Source organism: Protopterus annectens, chromosome 8.part0, assembly GCF_019279795.1.
Source record: "Protopterus annectens isolate FY-2018-M chromosome 8.part0, PAN1.0, whole genome shotgun sequence".
Taxonomy (NCBI): domain Eukaryota; kingdom Metazoa; phylum Chordata; order Ceratodontiformes; family Protopteridae; genus Protopterus; species Protopterus annectens.
This window is the reverse complement of record NC_056741.1, coordinates 58,069,403-58,086,491: the sequence shown is the minus strand read 5'-3', so window position 1 is coordinate 58,086,491 and position 17,089 is coordinate 58,069,403. Positions and strand designations below refer to the sequence as shown.

At 38.8% G+C, this 17,089-nt stretch overlaps 1 protein-coding gene across 1 annotated transcript in view; it reads left to right on the top strand.

The window, feature by feature from the left end:
- Nucleotides 1-17,089, top strand: part of LOC122808140 — a 524,042-nt gene that overhangs the window by 243,019 nt on the left and 263,934 nt on the right. Inside the window, exon 8 of the mRNA XM_044079110.1 lies at nt 9,193-9,264. Coding sequence (XP_043935045.1) covers nt 9,193-9,264 — 72 coding nt within the window. The remainder of the gene's footprint in view (nt 1-9,192; nt 9,265-17,089) is intronic.

Here is a 17,089-nt window from a genome sequence, read left to right as displayed (position 1 = left end):
AGAACCCAATCTTAGATTACCCCTTCCCTAGCATTAATCTATTCACACAACTAATAAACCCCAACAAGGTACAATAAAACCAATGATAAAAGTCCCATCTTTGACTGGAGAATGGTTTCAGTCACTAGTAAATGTACTTCAGCACATGTACTTCCTGAAGTACACTGTGACCACCTACTTGCTTTCATGCACAGACGCATCTCCTAGCTAGTCGAAACATATGATTCTTAAGTTTTACATGACCTAACTTCAGCCATTTGGTTTAGTGTAATGCTAAAAAACACAAAATGGTCATCACTAAAAATGTTCCTTTTATGAATCTGATGAAAGTTTTAGTGCAAACCCTAAATAGCCTGTCCCTGCACTAAAGAAGAGCCAAATTTAGGCATTTCTTCATAGCTCTCTAAGCAAACTAATGATAAATGGAGACAAAGCCTGGAAGGAATGGCAAATAAAAACCTACATTTTTTAGGCAACTTTATAATCGGGTAAAAAAACAGGTAAAGACAAAACAATGCTGTTCACACCTACGAACCAGCCATAAACACATTCCAAAAAGAATATGGGTTACAATTGACTCCCTGCTAAATCCTTGTTCAAAAAAAAAACATCCCAATAGCTTGCAGACTACAACCATTTTCAATACAAATTCCTTTCCTCTTACTCCAGTCTCTTCATCTATTAAAAAAAAAAAAAAAAAAAAAAAAAAAATGCTCCTTATGCTGAAGCAGTGCTCCACCTCCACTGATGACCTCTCACCAGAATATCTTAAAATAAGCACAGGTGCCATTGTTTAGCCTGTAAGTGTTGAGATCAATACATTTACACATGAACCTTTGTTCTCTGTTTCTCTGGGGAAAAATGCCACGTCATTCCCCAACACAAAGGCAGCAACTCTACTTAAGTATCAACCTTCAAAACCATTGCAATATCTTCCCCTCTCATCCAAAATCTTTGAAAAATGTACCCACAATACTTTTCCAATGCCGCCTTCATAATCAACAACTAACCCCCACTTATGGTTTCTACCCCCCCAGCACAAACTCTGCCGTACTATCCTTCTTGGACACTAAAGCTATGGATTTTAGGCATCTTTGTCGTAGTCTTATTCCTAGATCTGTCTAAGCTGTTTGACACTGTCTCTCATCCAGATCTCCTGCAACAACTAACCAACATTGGATTATCACCTTCCACAATCAACTGGTTCCATAGTTACCTGTCAAATTGGTATCAGTTTGTAAAATATTAAGGTTCTGTCTCCCACTACCCAGCAAACACCATAGGTTTTCCACAAGTGTCCATACGTGGTCCCTGCCCTAACATTTTTACCAACAATTTCTACACATTTGCCCATCAAGCTTCCCTCGTTCCATATGCTGATGACCCTATACTTATCTACTTCACCTCCAGCAGGTTACCCAGGAAGTGTTTACTTCAATAGAGACTTGGCACATTAGTGCCCAAATTCTACTTAACCGGAAGAAAACCAAATTTCTCTTGTGAGCCCTAAATCTCAAAACGATGAAAAAAATAATTTAAAACCCTCTCATTAAACAACTCTGAGATAGACATAGTCTCCCACGGAACTGTTAGGCATATAATATACAACAATCTCACATTTGACCTTCATGTTCCAGGCTGCATCAAAAAAAAAAAAAACCTAGAAACTGCTCTGTATAGGTATAACCACTGCCTAAATAAATCTTTTAAGTCCTCTCTTGCTAATACATACCTTCTGTTCTTAGTCCTGTATGGAGCTCTTAACCTACAATCATCTCTAAAAGCTAAACTTTTGTTACAATAAAATTGCAAAATTTGCAACTAACTCATTTCATGTTATCCACGAACCTTATAAATCCTCTAGGCCAAGCCTGTGCTGCTATTACTATTCAAAACTTTGAACTCCATAATCCCCCCTACCTATCGGATCTAATCCAAACCAGTAATCCTCTTGTTAAAGGAATTCTTATTAAAGTTCTTGCTCTGTTCCTGTACATCACATGGCTGAGCTCCCCTACTTCCTTAATAACCTCACTCATCCCTATTCTTACTCCTGATTTCCACTATTTGTCTGTCTACCCCCCCACACACACACACCATCATATAGCAGCCTTCAGAACCTTCCAGTACATCTGCTTGTAAATCCCCCCCCCTTATAAATACCTCTGTGTATCACCTTGACTTCCTTCAAACTTTAACTAGAAGATCCTGCTTAATTCATGTAATGTATAAAGTCGTATTCATGCTGTTTATGTAACTTCTGTTTGGATTTTGTATATTTGATTTGTGCCAATGACACATCATTATTGTGAATTTTTTTGTTTTCTTATGGTAATGCTATTTCTCATATAAATTATATTCTTTTACTTGGAACATTTCTCTTTAGGCCTTCACTGAAGATGGATATTAATGACCCAACTGCACCTTCTCAGTAAATGTCAATAAATAGACTTGGGGTAACTAATATAACAGCTTGGAGTGATGGGGGTTAGTGTGAAATTAATGAAAGGTAAGGTGGAGTGCATAGTGAAGAAGAGGAGAGGTGTTACAAGTGTTGGGGAAATTCTTTGTGAGAGTGTAGAGGCATAAAAGTCATAGGTGGTCAGTCTTAGGTGGTTTGAGTTAGTTAGGAGGGGTATGTAAAGGTGTAAAATTCTTGAGTGGTCAGAGTTGTAGTTAAAGGAAATGATAGGAGGGCTATACAGAGGTATATGTGACTGAAAAGATGCAACTAGGCATGAGATACGAGCGAGTCAGTGATTAAGATAGTTAGCCTGGGAGAGCGGGACTGGAACAGAGCCAGGAATGCTGAACATAATCAATTGCTAATTTTTTTAATATGAACAGGCAGGGGATTCTCAGATGTTACATATGTAGGATGAGTGCAAGGTGTCCCAAAAGAACTGTGATTTAACAATGAGCAAGACTTGTATCAAATGATCACAGGTCTGCTTCATATCACCTAAAACCTATTCAACTGTAATAGTATAGTGGTGGTTTACCTGGAAGTGTGCAAAAATTGTGATGCATTTTATATAGGTAAAACTACACACAAACTCAAAGAATTTACAAACACTTTGACGTTCACATCAAGGATAAGAATAACGCATTGTATAAACATACCCTGAATTGTCAGAGCTAACTATAGTTTCTTTGTGTTGGAAGAAATAACCCAGGATCCTAGAGGGGTTGCCATGGGAAACTAGAACTGAATATAGAGAGGTCTGTTGGCAATTGATTCCAGAGACAACAGAGCCCCGGGCTTAATGAACAGGTTTTCCTGGCCCCTATTTTAAAATGAAGAGCACTGAGACTTTGGGTATTGTTGTTGTTCTGGTTTCTAAGGTTATTAACTTTTTTCCTTTATATTTAAGTGTTTTTTTTAATATACAGATATATTTATACGCCAATATTTTTAATTGGAATGTACACATTTCTTTAAAAAAAATGTTGAAGTATTGTAAGACTGTAGGGTGATTTGCCACATATTTTATGATTTTTAAGCATACTTCTTCATTTGTAATAAGTTTCTTTTGCTTTATTTGAACACCTTAATGTTATTTTATAAGTGCTGACCCTGACTGTCGTCGGGAATTTTATGTGGAACATTCTACCGCTAGATGGCATTATATATCTGCTTAGGAACGTGTTTTTTTATGTAACAACTGTATTAGGAAGTTGTATCCTATGTTTTTTTTTTTAATGATTTTTTTATATATATTTTTAGTAGCACACTTGGAGAGTGAGCTTTATCTTTTTTTTACAAGCAATAACCAAGTTAGCACAAACTTTTATTACAAACCAAGCAAAATAGAAAACGGATTTAGCGCTTTCATCTCCTAAGATGGAGACTTCATCAGAATCATCTGCTATACCATACTTCCATCATTTAAATATTATTACAATGCATTCCATTGGTTGATCAATTAGTAAACTATTTTAACCCATTTGGGTCCAATAGATTATAATATATAAAGTTCATATTACATTTTGTGATATAAACAGCTAAATATAACTTTGAATATAAAATAAATGCAGATCAATAAATGTTAATTTGTTTCACACACAAATACCTGGAATTTCGGGAAATTATATGGCAGCTAAGATTGGATGCCTGCAATAGTCCGGGTATTAATGATCATATTACCATTACACCAGCTTTACAGTTACTTTCATTAAACCCAAAGAAATGTAAATAAAATGTATATAAATCTATGTATACTACCCTCCCGATGCCGCAGTGGTATGGCGGCAGCATTGTTACCTCACAGCAAGAGGTTCTCCCGTTCGATTCTCGGCTGGGCTTAAGAGTGCTTGTCCTCCCCACGGTTTGGTAGTGTTTGAAAGACATGCGTGTGTAAATGGGCATGCCTTCGTTGAAGGTTGGGCATCGAGCTGGCACCTTGGCATTTTGTAAAAAAATCTACTGCCAATCATTAGCAGACTGGAGTTCCGCTGTGGCGACCCCTTACTGGAAAAAGCCGAAAGAGACCATACATATACTACCCCCCGGCGGGTTTTAGCAACAAAGAATTCTATTTTATACCACTGTATATTATTGTGGATTGACTTATATTTAATTTATATTTAATAATTTATTAAAAAAATAGGGGGTCATTTATGAATTTTATGAATTATACTATATATTCTAGGAGTTGTTAATGTATTTAATTCATTTGTGTGTGTGTGTGTGTGTATATATATATATATATATATATATATATATATATATATATATAACTGTAGTATGGTGTCTTTGTGTGAAACAAATTAACGTTTATTTGAGCTGCATTTATTTTATATTTAGCCATTTACATCACAAAGTGTAATATGAACTTTATATATTATAATCTATTGGACCCTAATGGGTTAAAATAGCTTCCTAATTGATCAACCAATGGAATGTATTGTAATACTATTTAAATGATGGAAGTATGGTATAGCAGATTGAAGTCTCCATCTTAGGAGATGAAAGCGCTAAATCTGTTTTTTATTTTGCTTGGTTCGTAATAAAAGTTTGTGCTAACTTGGTTATCGCTTGTTGGAGTATATACATTTGACAAGGAGGACAGCCTTTATTTGTACCTTACAGCTTTTTTTCTTTTAAGGTGGTTGATGGCGACTGTATTTGTGATTACTAGTAATTTACAGTTTGATTTAATTACTGGGGGCTGATACATTCATTGAATTATTGTTGAATTGATTTTTAACGTATATAAGGAAGGAATGTATGGGTTATTATCTGATGAAGTCCTGGCTGGAAGAGTCAAAAACTTGATTCGTTAAATCATTTATATTTTTTTAATAAAGTTTTGCTTGGTACTCCTCCATGTGTTTGTGGTCTACAGGGCTCTCTTGGATTGGATTTTTGGTGGCTGCCTTGTGCATTTACTTTTGGGGCACTTTCCTACATTTGAGGTTTTTTTTTTAATTGATTAGGTAAGCAAAAACTTTTGTGCCATCTTTAAGTATTCGGCAGGAAAAATGGCTGTAGCTAGAGTGGTGGGTTTGAGCTCGCCGAGACATTTTTCTATGGTTGCAGTTGGCGCTGGTTTTAAATCGAAAGAGGAGATGTTTAATTTTAGGAAGAAAGGGAAGTTGAGAATGTTGTTGGTGATGCTGAATCAGATCTGCAGTTCTATTTATGAAATGAGTGTTGAGTCTGCATGCCATGTCCTAACCAAAAAATTAGAAAAGGGACTCTAGTTTTGCAGGTTATTAAGAGCTTTTGGCCACCCAAGTATGGAATTCTGCTATCTTACAGGATATGCTGCTGATCTTTAGGTTAAAGAATGCAAAGGTCTAGAAGGTTTAGAAGTGGGCAACTTACAAAATCAAGATAGGTGGGAAAGGAGGTGAAGTTTTTGTTGTGGACCTGGACTACGGTGTATGTCGCTAGATATTTGTGGGAAATGGAAGTGGAACAATGTGTGAAAACAGCTTGATATGTTGAAATAGTATTTTTTTTTTCTTTTTTTGGAGTGATTCTATTTTCTGTTTGCATTAACAGACTCGTTTGGTTAGAATTGTGGATTTTTTTTGGAGAGCTATATTAGTGTGATATTTTTCTATTCCCTCATCTGCCACCAGATGGGATGGGGTAAATTGAAGAGCAATCATTGATAAAAGGGGTTTAATAAGAGTTCAGGGCCCTGTACTGGTCCTGTAATGATATGAGGGTAAATGGTGAGCATTGGAGAGGGTGGAATAGGTTATAAGTGGATTAGTGTGACAATGAAAAACAATGTATGGGGATTCTGGTATGCTAGTAATGGCTATTGTTTGATGAAGCTTCTCAATCTAAAATGTATCATTTTTAAAAGCAATATTCATTTAATTCTTAGAAGTAATTTTGTAGGCAGCTTCATCCATTAAAATATCCAGAAAATTCTCTGCATATGCACATAAGTAAAAACCCACCTCCCTTGCCCAGTTTCATACTTTGGGTCAAATGATTAACAAATCTATTTGATAGTTCATTTTTATCCTTGTTCAGACTGTAAAAATGAAGTTTGTTAACCAACTTCCTAAAATTTGACTCTCAAGTGTTCTGAAATTGCTAAACCTGGATACATGGGGTGATTGCAATTGCTTTCCTGATGACACCACCAAAAAAGGGCATCTGGGGAATAATTATTTATTCTAGTAATACATCTGTCATCAGTTTTCTATGAATGGATGTAAGTGAAATACTTATGGAACAAGTTACAAGTATTAATTGTATGCAAATTTCTATAGTTGAATATATTAAAACTTTCAAATTGTAACTCTGTGTCTCAGATTTCTCGACATGCTTCTCATTCTCCCCCCTGGTTGCCTGATGCATTTTCTGGGCCTTTCCTTTGGGTTCATTTCAGGTGCTGCAGCATAGCTGTATGTCCACCCCGCTATCCAGTCTGATCATGTGAGGGGCTGGAAATGGCAATTATTTGTAGTTGCTACTGGGTCAGTGTCTACTATATTACCACTAGGGAAAGGGTATGACTGAACTGTAGGCTGATTTGGTTTCCCCTCTGAATTTTTCCTTGGCATTAGAAAGTATTGTAACTCTGTTTTGAACTGTTTTCATATTAATGCACTGAAATGCAAAAAATAATGGTTTTGAAAAGATAAATCCAGTATGTTCGTGCAGCTCTGAGATTTAATGCTTATAATCTGTGTACATAATGTGGTCTGAAATTTATTGCTTAGTCCAATTTAAATCCTAGTGAAGCTATGACAGTAGGTTCATAGGTAGGTACTAGGCTATGGGCTCTGGGGCCTAGATGAGCCTAGCCAAAAAGGTACCCTGGCTTTCACCACCCAAGAAAAGGCGTTGGTCCATATTGAATATCCAAATGTTAAACTGCAAATGCTGCATAATCTTTTAGCAGAAGCTTTCTGGTGCTGCAATGAAGCAGTCTAATACTGACTGTTAATGACCATCTAGGGGGATAACTATTTGAATTGCTCCAACTCCATGCAGAGTTCTGCAATATGTGAGGCAACAGACCAAAAATCTGGACTTTGCATTATACTAAATCTAAGATTGCCATTTCTGACTGCTGCCTTCTTGAGGTATGGCGATCTCACAGTTGGTAAAGTTTGGGTGTGTGGGGACCTTAACTCACATTGGGAGGTGCAGGGACAACAAATTTGAAGAAGTGATTACCAATATTTCCTGTTCTTGTATTTTTAGTCTTTTGTGGCATTTCAGGACTTGTTATTGTGAGCCCCAACATTTCACTCTGGATCCTCATGTAGAGAACCCACAGGACCTGTCTGGCTCCCCAAGTGTAGTCAAACTGTTAACTGCAGTCCAGGGTTACAATCAGGATTGTGATTAAGATTGACTCTTGGTTCAGTAAAGTCATTCTCTTGGGAAACCTGACCTGCACTGCTGAGGGTCAGCACATAACTCTTGAGGTCCACTGGCCCTTAAAACGTCTTGGAGGATGGTTAGACCAAGATGATGTCAGAGGAGACTTGTGCGGTTTTTCACAGTGGAAGGGACCTGCCTGATTTTCATCAGCTCATACCCCGGATCTTGAGAGGACTTGCTAAAGCCTCACCTGTGAATAAAATGGAACAACTGTGATAAGACTGCCTGAAATAAGGTATTGTTAGAATGGATGCCATGACATATTAGGGCTGAGACTGTGCAAAGAATGAATTCATGTAATCTGCACTCTTATGCTATTTTTTTCCTGAACTTCATTATTAATGGAAATGAGAATAGGAAACTAAAGTGCATTTGAGGTGTTACTGGGAATTTATTTTCCAGATTTGTGGCAATGCATTTGGACAATTTCTTATTTAGGTAGACCCCTGTTCTTGGTGAGAGTGGTCACCTGTGATATTTGCATCTTTTTGAGTACTGGCTTGAGATCCGTATTCTGCATCTGAAGCCTTTCTAATCTAAATAGTTTGGATAAGTCCCATGTCTTGAGTTTGTGCAGAAAAGAGAGGAACCACAACTTTAATCATTTAATAAGAATTTTGATGCATCCGAAGCAGGAAGAGGAAATTCTTAAGTTCTGCTTCATAACTTTTTATCAAAATGTATTTCCTTTGGATGGTAACACACAAGTTCCAGTGTTTACAAAGCTGTCATTTTTGGTGTGTGGTGGCAGGAATGGGGGCAGTAAATATGATACCAGGGGCTTTAGTATATTCTTTTTACTGCACTCAAGATGGTTACATAACATAGGAGCAAATGTTTTCAGTGACTGCTGCTTGATAGCAGTGTGGGCTTTATCACTGAGAGGGCAATCCATATATTCTCTGGAAGTGGCTTTCTCCACTGTTGTGACCATGGAGTCTGTATATATTAGTAGGGTCACTCCATAATGGGGGTGCAAGGGAGCTTGCCCCCTGCAAAAAAAAAAAAAAAAAAAAAACATTTCTGATTGCTGAATGTTGCTTTCAGTGATAGCCCCTCACCTCGCTATTTTGTCTTTCTGAAAAAATGGCATTCAATAAATCCTGAATTCCATAAACTTTAATTATCCCTTCAGAAATTCAGCCATTCTTTGCGGAATTAAGTACAACTCTGTTTGACCTACTGTATTTCTGTTATTCTAGGACATGTCTGGCCTAATCTGCAGAATCCTTTTCTGATCTTGCCTTGAACGTGTTGCACTGATCTTGTCTAGAAGCTCTAAAATGAGTTATGCAATTTGGTTTAAATTGTATGTTTCCTTTTGTTTCCAGCACGGCACCACAGACTAAACTACAATGGCCCCGGTGTTATAGGGGAGATGATTTGCGATTGGATTCCTGCCAGTAAGTGATAACATTGTCACAAAAAATATATATATATTGAAACCTGGTACGGGTGTATTTCTTTGATTTTTATGCTTAGATTTTGAAAATATGTTTTTCATGTTGTGTGTAGCTGTAGTAAACACCATATATGTTATCTGAGAAGTAACTCCAATCTGTAATCTACAATGGAAGAGATTCTGTAACCTCTGCAATGCATCTGCATTATTTTTTTTTTTTTGGGGGGGGGGGTTCTGCTTGATGAAGGGGTTGCAAAAAGTAAAATAGCTGGCCCATTGTAGTAGTAGATCATGCTTTAGTCTTTCTTAGTTGAAAATTCTTTATTGATGTTTTTTAATTACCTGTTTTTGTTTTTATTCTTCCCCTGGAGGCAAGTCACAATGATCATTTTTGCAGCAAAACTGAAATATTTGCTTAATTTTGCAAACCTGTATTTTCTCTGCTGTTCATACCTTCCATTTTTCTAACAAATAAGCACATGATCATGGCATTTGTAGTAAAGTGTAAGAATGCAGTCTCTTGTGCCTGGGTTAAGCAATACCTGATGTATAATATATAGTGTTTCGTAGAATCTTGATAGATCTTGTTTGGTAACTTGCTTTCAATTAAAACAAAGTGTGTGCATCTGTCCTTTGCTTGTATATTGTTCCAGTATGCCATGATGTGCTATAGATGGTAGCCATAAGCTTGTATATCTGTTGACACCAGGGTTTCACATGTTTTAGCCCTATGTCAGCTGTTTAACATGGGTCTATATTGCGTGATTGAATGATCACAATAGCGAATGCTCTAAAGAGCGAAAAATGCAGCACATCAAACCCATTATTGTGAGAGGCTGTGCCCCCTCCACACACGCACTCAACTAAATATATATATACCAACTCCAAGATCACACTACAGTGAGGAAAGGGCAAATATTCTTTTCTTCACTGTACTGAAAAGCACTTCGGTGTGCTGCATTTTCGCTCTTTAAAGTGTTCGCTATTGTGATTTGATCACGTGATATAGACCAGTATAACACTTGGCTTCCCTCATTGCCTCTCTCATATTAGCCTTGTCATTGCTGTTTCTGCTGCGTAACCTCGACATGTTAACTCAACGTAGCCAAGACAGTAAGAGACGTTTTACCATTTGCAGTTGAGTTGATTCTTGTGGTTTATGTTCATAGGTTCATACCAGGCTATCTGCCCTAGGGCATTTATAAGCCTAGCCAGAGTGTGTTTGGCTTTCGCCACCCATTTTAAATTAATTCTGCTATGCCCTTTTTCGAGGTTAGTATACAGTGCCTCTGTCTAACGGTGACACAGAAGTGATACCCGGAGTAAACCTACGATCTCCCATCCACTCATCAAGATTCCTCTTGAAGAGAGTCAATGAGGGACTCTGCCTAACCTGGACTGGGATTTTATTCCAGAGTGAAGGGAGCCTCTGAGTTATGAATCTGTCCCTCCAGCATGTCCTATTTATTTCAGTGCTGAGGTTCAAGTCTCTCGAGCGCGTAGCTCGATGGGATTTGGATTTTCTGAGGTGCCGCATGTCCATTAATTCTGGGTTGGACATGGCTTTATACGTCAGGCGCAGATCGCCTCTGAGCAGGCGGTATGCCAGTGAGTAGAGCTGGAGTTTCTTTAACCAGGCAGCATATGGCATCTGTTTGAGCCCTTTGATCCTCTTGGTGAGGTGCTTTTGGGGTCTTTCCAGTTGCTGCAGGTGTCTGGTAAGGTACATCCCAAAAGGGGCATTGTACTCAATTATGGGCCTTATGAGGGATGAGTAAAGAGGCACGATGACCTCCCCTGATCTAGATGTGAATCCCTTCATGATTAGGTGGGCTACATAAAATGTTTTTCAAACCACTTTGGCCACGTTGTTTTCAAATGAGAGATTGCTATCAACTTGGGTCCCCAGGTCCCTAATTACTTCTTCCATACTTAATGGATTACCACCTATGTGGTAATTTGTGGGCACTTTATTTTTGCCAAAGGGGATGACTATACACTTTTTGGCATTTAGCTTGAGGCCATGGCTCTGGCACCAGTTGTCTGTTTCTATGAGGCCCTTTTGTAGGATGCTTGTGTCGGCTGGAGAGTCAATTATGGTGCCTAGTTTTCAGTCATCTGCGAACTTGGTCAGCCACAGTCCTTCCGTGTTGGCCTGTACCTCCGAGAAATATATACCAAACAAGAGAGGTCCCAGGACTGGGCCTTGTGTGATGCCACTTGTAACTGGTTTGGCGTCTGACATGGCTCCAGCAATTCTAACCATGTGGGTTCTGTCCTTGAACCAGTTTGCAACCCATCTAGTGACATAGGGGTTTATATTTAAGCTGCTGAGCTTGTCTATAATGCCCGAGTGGGGTATTGTATCTAAGGCTTTTGCGAGGTCCAGGTAGGCTGTGTGGACCACCTTCCCCTCGTCAATGGCCTTGGTGACTGTTTCAAATAAATCGACCAGGTTTAAGAGGCAGGATCTGCCCTTAACAAAGCCGAACTGGGTAGGGTCCAGTGTCTGTAGGTCCCCAATATCTTTATTTATGAGGTCCATGATTATCCTTTCCATAGCTTTGCAGACCAAGCTAGTCAAGCTTATGGGGTGATACTTTCCAGGATCCGTTGAGGCACCACCTTTGTGGAGAGGGACCACCGTTGCTGTACGCCACTCTTTGGGTACATATCCTGTAGTAAGGCTGAGATTGAACAGTTTTATGTTTGGGTTTAGCTCTTCTTGGAGTTCATGTAGGACGCAGCCCGGGACACCGTCTGGTCCCATTGATGCTGTGTGTTTTGCTTTGGAGAGGGCGGCTCTTTCCTGAGCATCTGAGATGTCAGGGGGGCAGCACTCTGCTGGGATAGATATTTGCCCTTTTGGTGGGGGGGGAGAAGTTTGCACTGAACCTGTCAGCTAGGATGTTGGCAATGTCTGTGGGTTCGGGGTATTTTTGTCATTTTGGACTAATTCTGAGCATATCTGGGAATTCCCACCCAGGTTCCTAACATAACTAAAGAAAGCCTTGTGATTATCCTTGGTGTCCTGTGCAATTTTTCTCTAAGCTGGCCTTGGACGATTTTATGAGTGCCCGTAGTTTTTTTGCTAATACTGATCAGAGATGCCTTCCCTTTTTGGGATTTTGCTATATCATGTAGTAGCTTCCTCCTTCTATTGCATAGTTTGTTTATGGCTGGGTGGCTGGGGTCCACCAGACAGGATGCCTGCCTTTGGAGGATTTGTCCTTGATTTTATTTGGGATTGCATGATCCATGCATTCCTGAAGGTGTTCATAGAATGCATTTGTAAAGGATTCTGCGGTCTGGGCCGTATTCCACAGGCCCGGGGGCTTTGAAGGATTCCACCTCGGTTTTGAGGAGTGTGAAATTTGCTTTAGAGAAGTTTTTCACTGTGGTTTTCTGGGCAGGGGGTGGGGTCGGGATGTGACTATCCAGTGAGATTAGTTTATGGTCTGATCTTACCAGTGAGGGATACACTTCTGGTCTGGAGCATAGAGCCACCATGTTGGTGATTATCAGGTCCAGTATGTTTTCCCCTCTTGTGGGAGTGGTAACAAGTTGTTCCGTAGCATTTGAGTTTATAAATTCTAGGAACCTTTGGGCTAGGGTGTTGGAGCTAGAGTAATGCTCCCAGTCTGTTTGGGTAGTTGAATTCGCCCAATATAATGGTGTTTGGAGAGACCTTCATATTTTCCAGTGTTCTCAGGAAGGCCGAGTGGGGTTCCTGGGTTTGGGAGGGTGGTCTGTAGCAGGCTATAAACTGGAAGACAGTTTTACCCACTGTTAGTTGCACATGGATAGTCTCTGATGCTTCATGCTGTGCCACCAACCTGGAGGTGTGGGTAGTATTCCAAAGTTAAATATTCTCTAACCAACACTCATGTCAGCTGCCTTGACTACATTGGAAGGGCTTAATGTGACCCTGAAGTTTTAACTTGGCCCTACAGAGACTGGTCATGGGAGAAGAGGAAGGTGCTCCCTCTAAAATGGATACCTTTTGTCTTCCATAGGAACTCACTGCAATCATCTGCAGAAGGATCCTATATGTATTCTTGGGCAAGAGTCCATGGTAATAAGGAGCAGATCATGAGGCGATGGCTAAAGTTTTTCTAGCCTTTAAGTCATTAAGACATTTTGGTAGCCGCCATTCCTCTGACCACTCATTGGTTACATTTACCAGTGAATTGTTAAGGAAAGCATGCCCCCTAGCACCTCCCTCGCATGTTCATAGGCATTTACTAGGTTAATGACTGCAAGGGCCTTTTTACGGCTAGCCATGCATCCCAAATCTGTGACAAGTTCTGGTATCTTTGAGAAGTGTAAGCAGGGGCCTGAGAGGTGAACAAGTTTATAGGTTCACAGGATCATAGGAGGTTACTAGGCTATCAACCCAGAGGTCATTTCAAGCCTATATGTTTTGTGCCAATGTAATACCATAGATGCTCTAGTCAATACCCAGAAATGTATTTAGCAACAACTGCCCATGTCCAGGAGGGTTGAGTTATCCCTGTTAAGAATTTATGGTGTCCCATCCACTTGTCCAGGTTCCTTTTGAACAATGTCTCCTAGAGGTGCTTTGCTTCAGATGAACTGGTAGCCTATTCCAAAGATGTGTCAGTTACTGGGGGACATATCTGTCCCTCCAGCACGTCCTATTAAAGTCGCAGGCAATATTTAGGTCCCTGGAACGGGGAGCTCTAGTTCCATTTGATTTTACGGATATGCAGCAAATTCATTGGCTCTGGGTCAGAGATTGCTCTGTAAGCCAGGCATGAGTCTGCCCTAAGAAGTCTATACCATAATGTATAGTGACAGGGACTTTAGTTGGTCTGTGCAAGGTATGTGCTGGAGTCCCTTGATCTTCTTACAAACTTCCGAGGTCTCTCTAATTGCTGCAGGTGCTTTGTATGGTACATGTCGAAAGGGGCCTTGTACTCATTCACTAATTAGGTCCATGATTAGTACAGAGGGGTTATAACCTCCTTTGCTCTAGAGGTGATGCCTTTGCTAATTAAGTGTTCTACATAGAAAGCCTCCCGTACTACAGTAGAGACATAGTGGTCAAAGTTAAGGTTTCAGTCTACTTGTGATCCCAGATCTCTCACCACTTCGTAGGTACACAGGCTATTGTTAATTTGATAGTGTTAAGGGCATTGTTTTTACCAAAGGGAATGATGTATTTTTTTATTTATTTACATTTGTTAACTGGTTAGAGTCTGGCTGGGCAAGTATAGCCCATTTTCTGGAGAATAAGGTCCATAAAACGAAATTGTCTTGGCATAGAACGTTCCATCTGTGTTTATCTTTGTTCATTGCTGATGGGTTATCGGTTCCATCTTCGGAACTGAGACTACCTTATACCAAGTTCGCATCAGCCAAAAACTCTCTGGCTGAGATCCTACCCAGAATGCTCTGCTCCCTGTTACCTCAGATCGAGTTTGCAAGTTGATAGACAAAAGTAGAGGCTACCTCTGGTCATAACAGACCTACAACAATGGGAAAAAATGAGCATATGAGATCAACCAGGAACCTCCGGAGGGGGGTGGAGGGTGGGGTGTAATGAATGAATGAAAATCAACAACACAGATGGAATGTTATGGTAAGACATAACTTCTTTATCTGATGTTAATCTTTGTTCATTCCTTACTGATGGGATAGAGTCCCCAGCTACCTGTATCCCTGGGCGGCCCATATGGAAGGACATTTCCTGAGCACCATCTAGCCAAAAGAAGCTCTTCACAAAAAAACAGCAAAGAACGATCTCCAGAACAACATAGAAACTGCAAACAGAATCCAATTTATTTCCTAACTTTAGCGCTTCTACCAAACAGTCTTCAAGAAGTATACAAAACAATTCCAATACATTCCCCTTAACTACCTACCAGAAACAATTAATGCCAATTAAAAAATCAATTACAATTATACAATTAAAATACTTCCAGTTGATCTCACAATTAAGACCCTGTGGAATCATAGTATTCTATTTTAATATAAAGATTCTTTAAATTGATCTTTTATCCTTTCTTCATCTCCTAATTCTACAAACATTGTTTCTAAGACAGTAGCCTGTAGTAATTTATAGTCACTATTGTGACATTCTTTAAAATGGACAGCAATCGAAGTTTTAGTTTTACATTTTTTAATGTCTCTAACATGTTCTTGCACACGACATTTAAACTTTTAGTCTTGCCTATGTATACCAACCTACATGGACAGTGCAGAGCATATATAATTCCTTCAGTAACACATGAAAATTCCCTGATACATAAATTATTTCCAATTTTGTCAAATGTTTGAACGATCACCTCACAAATATTACGTTCTCCACCCGGGAAAGTCCCCTTTAGCAATGGATTTATTCTAACACCCTCTACAGGGGCTATGAAATAAGATTTTACCAATTTATCCGCCAAACTGATCCCTTTCTTAAATGAAAAGACAGGATGGTGGTTAAATTTCTTTGTTTTTCATCCCTTAACAGAAACTTCCAGTAATGTTTGACCTGTTGTGTCTGTTCACTAAGAACATTATATGCCATCACCACATATACGTTTTGTTAGTCTATATTCCTACTCTCATATGTATTTCTCACATGATTATAATTAGAAGTAGTATAGTATTGATCATAAATTTTGTCCAAGGCCTCAAAAATATTAAACAATGAATACCCTCTACTCAAACATGTTCGAGGTAGATAAAAGTGCCTTGGATAAGTCTCTTTTATTACAAATTCTATGTAGTCGTAAAAATTCCCCATATGGTAAAGAATTGATTAAATGCATAAGGTGAAAACTAGAACCATGTAAAAATTTCCCACCATCCTGAAACTTTCTAAATACAGAAGTAGACATTTCATTAGTTTCTGTGCCTACTAAGTGCACATCCAAAAAATCTACCTCTTTACCAACCTGTAAGCCATCAAAGGATAAATTATATTCATCACATTGCAAATCTGTCTCAAAATCCTGAACTTTCTACGTGCCATCCTGACATACAAAGATAAGATAATCAATGTATCTACAGTATTTGACTGTTTTTTAAAGACTTCATGCTGATAAATATATTTTCTTTCAAATAAAGCCATAAATAGGTTGGCATAGGTGCCCCCATAGCTGTACCTTGTAGCTGATGGGATATATGTTAATTGAAAGAAAGTTATTTTTAAGCTAAATTCCACCCATTCCATAATGTAATTTGACAAGGGGCAGTCATCCAAAATAGATTGCAAAGCTGTAATACCATTCATGTGTTTAATATTCATGTACAAACTAGTGACATCCAGTCACCCAGTAACACTTGTTCCAATTAATTTCCATAATCTTAAGAAAATCGAAGGTGTCCTTAATGTAGGAATCCAGTCTGTGTACATAGGGTAGTAAATATTCATGTATAACTATGCCAATGTTGTGTAAAAAATAATTGGTTGCCGCCACTATGGGCCGGCCAGGAGGATCCACCACATTATGTAGTTTCGGTAGGCAATAAAAAGTAGCCATATTACATTTATCTATATTCAGCTTTTTACTAATATCCTCCTTGGTTAAATAACCTAAACGTTGTCCTTTTCATTAATAAAGCCTTGTATTGGTTTAATACCTCATGGTACATAGCAATATTCACAAACTTATACACATTGGTATCTTGTAGATGAGAATTATACATTTTAAGATATTGTTTGTAGGGTAAAATCGCAATCTTATTACCCTTGTCCACGGGTTTAATGTCCACTAACTGAATTAATGCTGTCCATTCCTTAACAAACCGATGATTATTCTACCTAAATTCATTATACACCTATTCCACAGAGAAGAGAAGCATAG